The sequence below is a fragment of the Camelus ferus genome, chromosome 6 (genome assembly GCF_009834535.1).
Source record: "Camelus ferus isolate YT-003-E chromosome 6, BCGSAC_Cfer_1.0, whole genome shotgun sequence".
Taxonomy (NCBI): domain Eukaryota; kingdom Metazoa; phylum Chordata; class Mammalia; order Artiodactyla; family Camelidae; genus Camelus; species Camelus ferus.
In genome coordinates, this window is record NC_045701.1 from 9,976,895 (window position 1) to 9,989,109 (window position 12,215).

At 41.4% G+C, this 12,215-nt stretch overlaps 1 protein-coding gene and 1 long non-coding RNA gene across 5 annotated transcripts in view; one reads left to right on the forward strand and one right to left on the reverse strand.

Moving 5' to 3' along the window:
- The window catches only part of LOC116664087, a 36,179-nt gene extending 32,424 nt beyond the window's left edge, over positions 1-3,755 (forward strand). Inside the window, exons 2-3 of one of the 2 annotated variants that reach the window (XR_004320422.1) lie at positions 1,490-1,592; positions 2,954-3,755. This is a non-coding gene — a long non-coding RNA (uncharacterized LOC116664087). The remainder of the gene's footprint in view (positions 1-1,489; positions 1,593-2,953) is intronic. The other variant, XR_004320423.1, reaches the window with a different exon arrangement.
- MYZAP (myocardial zonula adherens protein) overlaps positions 1-12,215 on the reverse strand; it is a 99,444-nt gene that overhangs the window by 17,467 nt on the left and 69,762 nt on the right. For all 3 annotated transcript variants that reach the window (XM_032481117.1, XM_006181695.3, XM_014556717.2), the window contains 2 exons: positions 6,215-6,298; positions 1,859-1,959 (listed from right to left, as the gene is read on the reverse strand). In XM_032481117.1, the coding sequence (XP_032337008.1) occupies positions 1,859-1,959; positions 6,215-6,298 (185 nt within the window). The remainder of the gene's footprint in view (positions 1-1,858; positions 1,960-6,214; positions 6,299-12,215) is intronic.

Sequence of the window (12,215 nt, forward strand, 5' to 3'; positions counted from 1 at the left end):
CCAGGCGTGCACGGCATCCTTCGCATAGTAGGCATCTAATAAATATTTGTGCGGAAACGAATGAAACATTACTCTGCCTTTTCGGAAATGTGGATACGTAGTTTTCATTTCCTCTGCTGATTGACCCAGGTAGTTAAAGTGCTAAGATGGATCCTGGGGGAAACCAAATGTTACGTTTATGGAAAAGCTGCTTTTAGATACTGAAGTGGCTTCCAAGTTCACTGTGGCCATAAGTTAAGGGTCTGTCAGCACTTCCATTATGAAAACCGCTTTGTGGTTTCATAACTTCGCCATAAAAGTTTGCTTCAGGCTCTCCTTCAGCATAAAAATTGAAAACCTTGTTTTAAGCCAAAATGTGGGAATTAGAAAACAAACAATTTATTGGTTTCAGACATAGTTTTGTACCTGTCTTAACCAAACAAGATTTATTATGTGGGCAATTAAAGGGGACTAAGCCACTTGGTTCTTGAAAAATAAAGTTTGGCCAGTTTTCCTTTTTTTTCTTTTTAAATCTTTTAAAAGGAGTCCCTGAACGTGATCATTCTTTTAGGTCTTATTTTTATCAAGTACTTTGTCCCCTGAATTGATGAGACCTGGAGTCTATTTACATATTCTTTTCCCTTCTTTTTTCAACATTTCCTGCTAATTGTAGCAGAATGATAAAACTGCCTTGTTTTCACCAGAAAGTGAGCAGCGTAAAGGAGAACAATGTCGAAGAAAGACTTTAATGCTGCTTTTGGTAAAAACTTAAGAGAATGGCAAGTGGCTCGTTTTAATGGACAAAAAAGCCAACATCAGTAATGAATGAAATAGACAGGGAAATGGGACACTGTTAGACAATGTTTGAGCTGGTTAGACCTCAGAAGTCACATAGTCAAATCACCCATTTAACAGACTGGGAAACTGAGGCCCCAGCAAAGAGAGTCCAGCCTGAACACATCCTGCTGCTGCTGACTATGAGGACCAGATCCAGGGATTCTACATCCCTCCTTGGCGATCCCCTCCTCCCTGTTTCCCACCCATGTAACCATTCAAGGCCATTCTGCCCTACTAACGCTCCTGATCACACAAGCATACACTCTCCTACACACACTATACAAGGCACTTTGTGATTGTGGTTCCCTAAATCATAAACTACATACCATCAGTGTCCGTGTTATAAACTTGTTTTCTGTCCTCTTTGGGCAAGCTCGGTTTGCACACCTAGAGAGGGTAGGTTGGTTACCGGGTCACAGGCTCTAACCTGAGTCAGGAGAGGCCCAGGGGCTGGGCTTGTGGAACAAACAGCTTAACAACAAACGGGTCAGTTCCCTTGCATTTCTGAGCTAATGAATGAAACAGGTTATAGTTATTGTTTATCGGCTCATGGCTAAAGCAGATCATTAATGAATGTGGTCCACTGTATGATAACAACTGTTACAGTACTGGGGAACCAATTTTGTTCAAGATTTAGACTCCCCCTCCTCTTTGTAACTAAAGCATCTCACAGGTTCCTCCCACAGATGAAAATGCCTGTCTACTTAACCTGTCTTCCCCTGCAGACTGTACTCTGCAGCAGGAACCCAATCTGGCACAGGGAAGGTACCCAACAGGTAAGTTTGTTGAATGAATAAATGCAGGACCAAATGCATACACTCACTGGTAGGGCCAGTCTCTCTCTGAAGTGGCTTCACCACCCTCCCCCCACACACAAGCTCCCTGCCCCACAGAAATCAGCAGACCCCTCAGCAGCCACTACTTCTCTTCACAGAAATATTTTTTGATAGAAAGAATGCAACTCTGGTAATAACAGCCCAGGAAAGTATTTTCTTAAGTCAAAGGGGAATTTGAGTCAGAAAAATAGGAAATTCCTAAATACCTGGGTAGAAGGTCACAGCCCACTCCAATCTCTCTGGTTTCCACTTCAGTCTTGGCCTGGGTTTCTATTAAATAGTCCAGCTTGCTCTGTAGTTCATTATTCTAGCAATGAGGAAAAAGGCACTTTTAGTAAAGCAAATACATGATAGATGTCTATGTCATAGGGGAAAATCCAGATAATACATATAAATTGTATCATACAAAGTATTTATTAAGCACATCTTATGCAATATGAATCAAGGGAATATGTAGACAGCATCCTTACAGATAGCATTCTGTGCATGGACATACATATGTATTCAATTTTACCTAAATGGAAACAAACAAGATACCCTACTCTGTGCCATTATTTGCTGCGACTCTTTCCATGTCAACAAAATATTTTAATGGGTTTATAGCATTCCGTTGTATGGATGTACATTACTTACTTAACTAGTCTCTTATTGATGGCATTTAGATATTTATCACTTTTTTTCAATTATAAATAAGGTACAACTAATGTTTTAATACTCCCTCATTAAACTATAAAATGAGTAAGTCTATTAATTTAATTTAGTGGGAAATACCTCTATAACTTAATAATTAGTATTTCATAGGTGTGGAAAATTCAGCATCTCAAACATATAAAGTAGAACAAGCTCCTTGGGATTAAAATGAGCATGCTACACAGTTTTCTTTCCCCAGGTCAGAGCCAAACATTACATAGGCTGATGATTAGATGCTCAGGAATTGGAAATTTGCCCCATGGGGGAAATGAAGGACAAAGGAGCAAGGGAATTGAGGATAATATTGAAATGAAAACAGATGAAGTACTGGTACACAAAATCTAAAGGACAAAAACACATTTTAAAAAATTCATCCAGCGGTTATCTCTGTGTATTGAGACTTTTGGATTTTTTTTTTTTAAAGTTCTTCTGTATATTTTCAGTAATGCTAGATGAAATTTTCATGAGGCAGTGACCATTAATTATCTTCCTGGCTGTACCTTCAGAGCATGGCATGTAGGAGATACAAGATTTACTGTAAGTGCTTTTAAAAGTACATTTTACTTGCATAACTGGAAAAAAAATTAAAACATTTGTCTCTTCTTTTTAAGTAGGTGCTGAAGCTCAGACACTGTTCTAAGATAAGTACTAGGTCACAGATACAAGCTGAAAAGTTCTCTGGAAACAGAAGCTCATTTGTTCTGTAAGAAAGAACGTGGGTATACAGCTCGGGAGCACCTGCCCTGAATGCAGGATACCAAGGTGCAGAGCAGCAGCTCTGCTACAGACTCATGGTCTGCAGGATGTGAGGGTCTGGGAACGCCTGCTGACCAATGGGAAACGGCGTAAAGGAAGAGAATGCGTTCCAGATTCCTGAGCAGCCGACAAGCCCTGACAGACTTATGGGCTCTGCGCCTATCAATCACCTGATGCTCAGTTTGGGAGATCGGTGCTGGCTCACTGCCAGGGCGTCGTGAGCACTTACACACAGCTTCCCAGCAATATGTGGACTCTACTCACAAGGGCAGAGAAAGGCAAAAGAGGCCTGCCCATTAACAAGCTCCAGCCATCCCACCATTTTATCCTTTTCTCAGTGTAGACTTTAATAATGAGGATGTCATAAAATCCTGGGTCAAGTACCTATAGTTAGGGGGCAGAAAAGACAAGGTTAGTAAATATGCCCCAGTTGGTTTACAGTGAATAGTGGACTGGTGGCCCCCATTCTTTGGTTCTTTTCCAGAGGAACTCTGTTCACATCAGCTTGCCACTGAAGCACAGATACAAAACACTTATACTCTTAAAAATACAATCCCATTGTTTTTTCTTTTTATGGCTGAGTAGTATTCCTATGTCATTTGCAGAAACATGGATGGACCTGGAGATCATCATTCTAAGTGAAGTAAGTTAGAGAAAGACAAATATATGGTACCACTTACATGTGGAATCTAAAAAAATAACTCAAATGAACAGACTCAGACATAGAAAACAAACTTACGGTTACCAGGGAGGGAGGAGGGTGGGAAGGGATAAACTGGGAGTTAGAGATTTGCAGATACTGATACATGTAAAATAGATGAACAAGTTCATACTGTATAGAGCACAGGGAACTATGTTCAATCTTACAGTAACCTAAATGAAAAAGAATATGAAAAGGAATATATGTATGTTACTATATGACTGAAGCATTGTGCTGTACACCAGATACTGACTATACTTCAGTAAAAATAAATAGAAAAAACTACAAAAGGCAGAAGACAGTGAGTACTAAAAGAAACGATCAACCTAGACCTGTGTAGTTCAATAATAAAGATGAAATAAAGGCTTTACTTTCAAATAAGGAACACTAAGTGAATTTATCCCCATCTCGCCTGCACTACGCAAAAAAATGCTAAGTAAAATTTCAGGCCAAAGAGATGAAAACGGAAAGAAACTCAGATTATCAGGAATGAATGAAGAACATCAGAAATAAATATGTGAGTAAATATGAAAGATGATTGTTTTCTCTTAAAGACATGATTGTTAAAACAAATTATAACACTGTGCTGTGGGTTTATAATGTATATAGAATAGCCAGGGGAGGGGTAAATGGACCTTATTGTAAGACTTCCACATTTTACATGAAGTGGTACAATCTTATGTCTAAGTGGACTGTGATGTATATTGTAATACTTAGAGCAACCATTAAAACATTACAGAAATACACAGCAAATGCCAGTAGATACACTGAAATGGAATTCTAAAAGAAACGAAGATAGGGGAACAAAATAAACAAAACAAGCCAGAGGTACCAATAGACAAGACATAATAAAATGGCAGACCTAAAAGCAAGCTTATCAGTAATAGGCTGTACACTCTAATATAAGTCAGAGTATCAGAATGTATAAAAAAGCCTATACTGTCTATAAGAGATGTATGTAAAAGATAGAGACACAGATGATGTAGAAATGAGTTCCCTGTATAGAATGGGGGAAGGGGGAAAGACCTTATATAACAGGACATCTCTCTTCTGGGTATAGCTCCTCCCCTCCCCCTCCATTGGGCTCTGAGTCTGCTACAGGTCCCCATGGGCCACTAGGGACTTCTGCTTATGACTTTTATAGCCAGTGCCCCCAAAACAAAGTAAACAAAGACCTTGCTCGCCACCCCTACAAACATGATGCTTAAGAGCTCAGGCCAACCCATTTCTAACTGTCACCTTGGGCAGGTTCCTTAACACTCCCAAACCTCAGTTTCTCCAGCTGTAAAATGGAGGAAACACTCTAGCTCGTATGACATCCCTCCCTCTTAATGAAGTGAGAAAATGATCACGTGCTTATTTAGCTCCTGCCAGGCTCTGTCAGCGCACCCTCACTGCACGGACACACGCATGTAGGCGCAGGCATCCTCCTCGATTTCTAACTGTAATGCGTGTCCACCAGCCAATAAGAAGCAGATCTAAAGTTCAGCCCTGGGCAAGTGTGACTCACTCTTTACCTCTATGTTCTACGAAAGATACTGAAAGTAATTAACAGCACCCAGCACACACTAGAAGCTTAATAACTTGTCTTCTGTCTCCTTACTTCATCACTCTCTCCTGGACTGACTCACTGAAGAGAGACTACAACGGGGAGGGAAACACAAGGAGAAAGTCAGAGGCTGAAAAGGAAAAAGCTAAGCCAAGTTCTTAATAAAGAGCCTTCAGAGACAACAGACAGCTTCCCCTTAGGTTAAGGCCTAAGCTCTCAAGGTTCTTCCAGCGCCAGAATTCCCTTCCCTGGAACCTAAACAAAATCCCAAAAATGCCTTTCAGAAAGCCAAGAATACTAAATATCTTGAAAGTCTCAGGTGACATTCCGTCACCTCTAGAACACGCTGACTCAATGTCACAGAAGAGCACCGGATGAGGGGTCAGCCCATCTCAGCCTGGCTCTGGCAGGAAGTTGGGTGATCTTGAGAAAAGCCATCTGCCTTCTCTGTGACTTTTTTTTAATTTGTTAATACAGAAAGAAGAATCCTTGTCTTGCTTTCTTAAAATGGTGGAGAGAACTGTGTGAGGAATGTCTGTGAAAATATTTGGCCAATTGTAGAGCCCAACACAAACGTGGGGCTTTGCAGCATTCATCAGCAGCTTATCAGACTTGCTGAGAAAATTCCTGAGCGTGAAAAATGCAAGCCAAGAAGCAGAGGTGAGCAGCTAGTGGGAATGAGGAGAGTCAGATGGGAAAGAAAAACTAGCTGTCAGAACCTCATTTTCAGTGTTGGCAGTTAACCTTCAATCAATTTTATAAGGCCAGGAAATAGCCGTATTTTTAATTAAGTGTCGGTGGGTAGGCTCTGCAACATAAAATTTAATGGTAGGGAAGACACCATCTTAAAGAAACACAGCTTCTTACCTCTCCTTCTAAGAAAGATATCTTTTCTAAAAGCTGCAATATGAGGAGCTGCTTCTGCTGCACCACCTTCTTGAGTGACTCGATCTAGAAAGAAATTGGAAACTGTTAATCAAAAATGTAGACCTGCACACTTAATCAACAGGGAGAGGTGGTGCCTTTGGTTTTCATTCAAACAGAAACTACACATCTGGTTCTTTCGTGTTTGGGGGAACAGCATTACCATGAGGGGGGACTCTGTGCGCAGGTACGCGTGGGATACCAGACGTGGCTGTGGAGGGCACGTCTCACCCGGCTTGCCAGCCTAACCTTTCTGCCTCGATTCTGCCCTGTGGCCCTCAGTGACCTCCCACAGGTGCTTGTGCTTCGGGAAATGCAGGCTTAACTCCATTTCAGGCATTCAGCTCTGTTGCTCCTGTTTGTTAGTACACTAATATTTGTCCAAGCAAGTGTCAGAAGGTTTGCTCTGGGAAAAAGGTCACTGTCTCAGAAAGCGAGGACTCCTGGGGCCTGGGGCGGGCAGGGAGGGCTTCCCAAAGGTACACACTTGAGCTGGGCTCTCACCTTTGTTTTTATAATATATCTTCTATCTTGGGCTACTGTTTGTTTTTCATTCACTTACCATGTCTCCATAGACAAACCGCAGGTTCCCTACCAGGGTGCTCTGTACCAGGCCTCGTCTTGGACAACAGTGGGAACAGTGTTTAATAAGTTCAATACATAACTTGTGATTTTTGAAGAATGTCCTAATTTTCCTACAATACTATATACTAAATTTGAACATTTGCAAACTTTTTTTAAAAAAAAATCCCTCTCTGCAAAATGACACAATTCTTATAGGACTCTAGCAACAGCTAGAAGTACAAGTGAGCATTACATTTACCCTTTGACCCAGCAATTCCATTTCTAGGAATAGATCCCAAAGACCTGTTTTGTTGTTTGCTGAATCTAGGTAATGATTCATCATTACTCTCTTTGTCCTGAGTGAATTTGATATTTTCATTATAACATAAATTCCACCTGGTATCAAGAAATATAATAATACCCTGACATGAAAAGCAAACCATACAAAATAGAATATAACACAAAACATACTTACGAAAAAATACCTAATGCTGATAATAATTATAAACATTAACAATTAAAAACAGTCACTAGTTATCCTTCATACCTACTGAATTTGCCTCGGACTACTAACTGAAGAAATCCGTGTTGCAAGGGCTGGGGCAGGGGGGGACAGCTACTCTCATGTGTTGCAGGTGGCATTGTAAATTAGAATGACCCTTTGGGCACTTCAGTAATAAATATTAAGAGCCATAAAGCTGTTCATACCCTTTGACCCTCTAATCCCACTCCTGGGAATTTATCCTAAGGATATAATTCAGACGTAGGAAAAAAGCTATATATACGGAGACGTTCTTGCTCCTATCATTTATAACAGAGAAAATGGAAATAACCTTAATGTCCAGCACTGAAGGAATGGGTAATAAATTATGCAATATCAATTTGATAAAATATATTACACAAACACTGAAAACAAATATACTACAAAATGGAGAAGTAGTTACAAAAGGCCTCGAGGGATAGGAAAACAAGTGTGTGCAAGGATGGAAGTAACAGCCTAAGAGAAGTTAGATAAACGAAATCGTTCTGGGGCTGAGGTGGGGTTTTGGGCAAAGTACAAGAGTGTTTTGTTTAAATTTCCTTCTATGTTTGTAGGAATAATATTCAAAAATCATCCTTATATTGTCCCTTCTTCATTCCTTCTCATAGTGTTAAGATTTTTAAAGACTGACTTTTAAAATCCTTAAATGACAGCCAAAATACGTACTGAAATTAAGTAAAGTATTCCAAGGTCAGGGGCAATACTGCATCAAATATATAAAAAGTGACTTCACACACACACGTTTCTAAAGTAACCAGAGCGGTTTCTGAGTCAAAAGAAGCAAGAGATGTGGCTGAAGGGCTCCCAATGAACAGTGCACAGGGGGAGAGAGACCCAGGTGGTTCTGACAACCTCTGTTCCCAGATTTTAGTTTTAAAAAGAAAGAAATACAAGGCTGAGATGCCATCCGGAGAGAGCGCTGCTGCTCGAGGGAAGAGGCACCTCGCTCTGGAGAGAAAGAGCAGGTTGTGGGAAGGATGTGGGGGGCTGAAGCTTCTGTGAAAAGGCTCCCGTGTTTCAGCAATGGATGCTTTCAGAAGCGACTGTGCTCCTGTGCTAAAAAACGAACGCTGTGCGTGCTCACTCGCTCTCATCCTCAAGCACTTCTCACAGAAGCACCTTGTACAATATATCCTGTGGCAAGGTTGGCTTGTTCAGATTAGAGAAAAAGGATGCCAAAGCCTGCAAGCCGTGCATGGCGGGCCCCGTGTGCCGCACAACAGGTGCAGACTTTGAATCCAACTGACTTCCCCGCTGGGGTCTGCTCCTGGAGCACATCCCATACCTTCTCCCAAGTGAGGGACCCAGTTTCTAAAATAAGCCGACTCTCATGCTTCTGGGTTCGCTAACATTCTGGGTAACGTGTCTCCCAAGCCTTTGGTTCTTTCCCACAATACCTAAGCCACACATTTTTGTGGAGGATGCTACTATTTCTGACTGCTGACCTCAAAGAGCCTTGAACTATTGTCTCCTGTGGCACTGAGCTTCAAAAACACTCAAAATTAGCCCCTACTATGTTATTACTGGTATTTCTCCCTCCCTAGACTGTCAGCTTCTTGAGAATAAAGACCTCAGTCATCTTTACGTTCTCAGACATTGAGTGAATCAATGAATCTGTCCATCCACTACCTCTAAACAATCCACCCCTTAGACTTCAGAGGCTGAGTTGTCTGGAACAGACTCTTGGAGGCCTGGATGAACCAACATAAGACTTGCTAAACACATAATCTCCAAAGTGCTCCCCCAAAATTGGGGGCTCCCCAAAATCCAGAGAACCATGCAGCTGGAATGCAAATGAAATCCATTTGGCACCTTTGCTCTCACTTCTTGACTCATATAAGTTGGTGAATTTGATCTTCAAGAGCTTTACGTATGATTCACGAAACTGCATTTAAATTTAGCTGTCACCAGGTGGTGGTAAATGACCCAAGTTACCAGGCTCAAGTCAAGGCATTAAGAAATGAGAAATTAGATGAGGTCTGGAAAATAAGTGCTTCTATTTTATTTACCCAAAAAGGTAACCTGGGGGGAGAGGGTACAGCTCAGTGGTAGAGCACGTGCTTAGCATGCACGAAGTCCTGGGTTCAATCCCCAGTACCTCTGTAAGTAAGTAAATAAATCAGCCAACCAACCAATCAGATTACCTCCACCTCCCAAATAAATAAATAAATATTTTTTTAAAAGAAGGTAATCTTGTTGCAACAGTTAAGTATCAAATAGTAACCCCTTTATAGAACAAAGGGAAGAAACCCATCTAGGTAACTGATGTTAACTCACTTAAGTGATGTCTAATTTTTGTCTTCATCAGCATGGTTTGGGTTTTTTTTTTTTGGTCACTCAGACTTAATATATGTCTTGCAGCCTAACTGATCATGCAAGATGTCAGGTTTCTAAAGCTACAGGCCAGTTTGATATTTAAGGCAGGATTTGGGGTGAGGGTGGGGGTCATCTAGTTTCTTAAAACTGATCATGGCTTTTCTTCACATTAGCCACAACTGAGTTACCTGCTTAGATGATCTGAGCTAAGCAATCCGTCTCAACCACAGCCACACTGCAGTCACCTGGAGGGAGCCATCTGCGTCTAGCCTCTAGCCCCAGAGATGTGAATATATATCTCTTACTTAAAAACCCTCCCAAGTTTCTACTGTTCGAACTCCCCAGCGTGAACAGGAGGCCCTTCTGCTATGGTCCCACCTGATCTCCCCAGTTTCCTTTCATGTCTGAATCCTACATAAAAGCTTCTCCATCCTCTGCATGCTGTGGACATAAAATGGTCCTGCCTCCGGGCCTTCGCACCAGCTGGTGGCTTCACCAGGCATGCCTTCCCACCCTCCATCCTGCTCTCCACCAGGAAGTCTGCCATCAGAGAGTACTCAACAGTCACCTCCCAGGCCAGCTCTTCCCAAGTCCTCCAGGCTGGCTCTGTGTCTCTCTCCTCTGTTCCATTCCAGCCCTCCAAGCACCCCCCCCCCCCCAGGAGGACCCATCACTGCCACCACCACCCTCTGCTGACATCTTTCCCTCGCCCCAGACAGCAAAACCACACAGAACAGATGTTGAGCATATCAGTTATCTCAGATAAAAGAGCAGTCCTCTCAGGAGGTGAAATCACCCTTATCAATCCACACATTTTTATAAACTGCTTTGGAAACAGATTCCTATAGTGAAAGGATTCCTCCCAGTTTCTTTCAAGAAGAGCTTGTATGTCAACCAGACCAAAATGAAACTGTACAAAAATTTAGCAAGGTCCTGTTGTGGATTCAGAGCAACCCAGGAGGTTGTGAGGCTTCTCAGCTTCCTGGAATTTTTTTTCCATTAGTGACAGACATGTAGGACACGGGTCATTTCGTGTTAGATGTCAGAATGTGATACAGCTCTGTAATGAGAATGATGTGAATAGTACCCAATTGTGCAAGACTCATGAAACACAACCCCATATTGAGGTTGGGGATGTGGAGAGGAATGAAGGACTATAGGAAATGCAGCAGCAAGTAAGCATGCAATAGTAGATAACACCTGATTTGGTTTTTGAAGAAACTGTGCTTTGGGCTGTTTTCTCTTACTAGCTGGCCAATGATAACATACATGTATCTGAAAACACCGTATGTCGAACAGAAAGCATGGAAACAGCATGGTATTAGAAGGTATGTTAAAACTGATGGTCGCCCTGAAAAAAAATTTTTTATAATCTTGTAAGGGAAACAGAATTGGATTTTTAAATCCAAACTAAGCTTATGATAATATTATTTTCTTTGAAATTTGTTTTATTTTGCTTTCATTCTACTTTTACTTTTAACCAATGAAAGCCCACAGGCACTTTTATTCAAATCAGTGGATGTGGATGTGTGCATGCCTATCAGGAAACTCAACGTATTATAAAGTTTCCAAACCTGTATCACCAACGCTCCGCTGTGTCACTCCTTCTAACGGACCCTCATTGTAAAAGACTTCCTACTTTAAGCTGCATCGAGAAAGAAAGAATTCATTTTCCCATTGGAAATGTATCAATGATGGATAGTGGCTATTCCAAGCTTCTGATCAAAAGAGGATAACCATGATTGTGAATTCTAGATCAAAGTCAAGCAATCGGATACTTGATTGTGAATCCTTCTAGACTTTTCATAAGAAATGCATGCTGTTCAATTATTTGAAAATTTCACAGGAAAATAGCTTGAAGATCCGCATTATTCTTTCTAAAACCCCTGTAACTCCAGGGAATCAGTGAACTGACCGGGGCAGGGACGGCACGGGGCAGGCAAGAACCGTCCAGCGCTCGCCCGGGGTTTCCACTCCTCCCTTTGCTCCCTCTCATGTCCTCAGAGCCTCGTTTCAACCCAGCTCCTTGTGATCTGGCAAACAGTCTTCTCCATTTCCCTCAACAGAACTGCAATCATGTTTGATACCCACATACCCCACTATGAAAAATGGTAATACTCGGTATTTTATGCTCTTACTCTGAAAGGGCTTTTTTATTTTGGCTACAGTTTCTCTTAATTCTATCTTAGAAGTCCTGTAATACTGTAATTCCATAGTTATATATTTTTAAAGTGCATTCTTTCTGAAAAAAACTACCACAGTAAGAATTAAAGACATAAAAACAATAAAGCACAGGGACATATACAAGATCACAGTCAGCCGTACACGAATGTGGCATGAAAGAACAGTTTACAAAGGACGAGGGAAGTGGTACATTATCTCATTTTGGGGGGAGTGAAGGGCATGAATTAAGGCCACAACAAAACGAAACTGAAAAATTGCTAAATGAAGCTCTGAGTGGGGAAAATGAAAAATCAATGAAGGAACGGAGGGGAAAAGGTACATTTTTCATCTTCACGATGC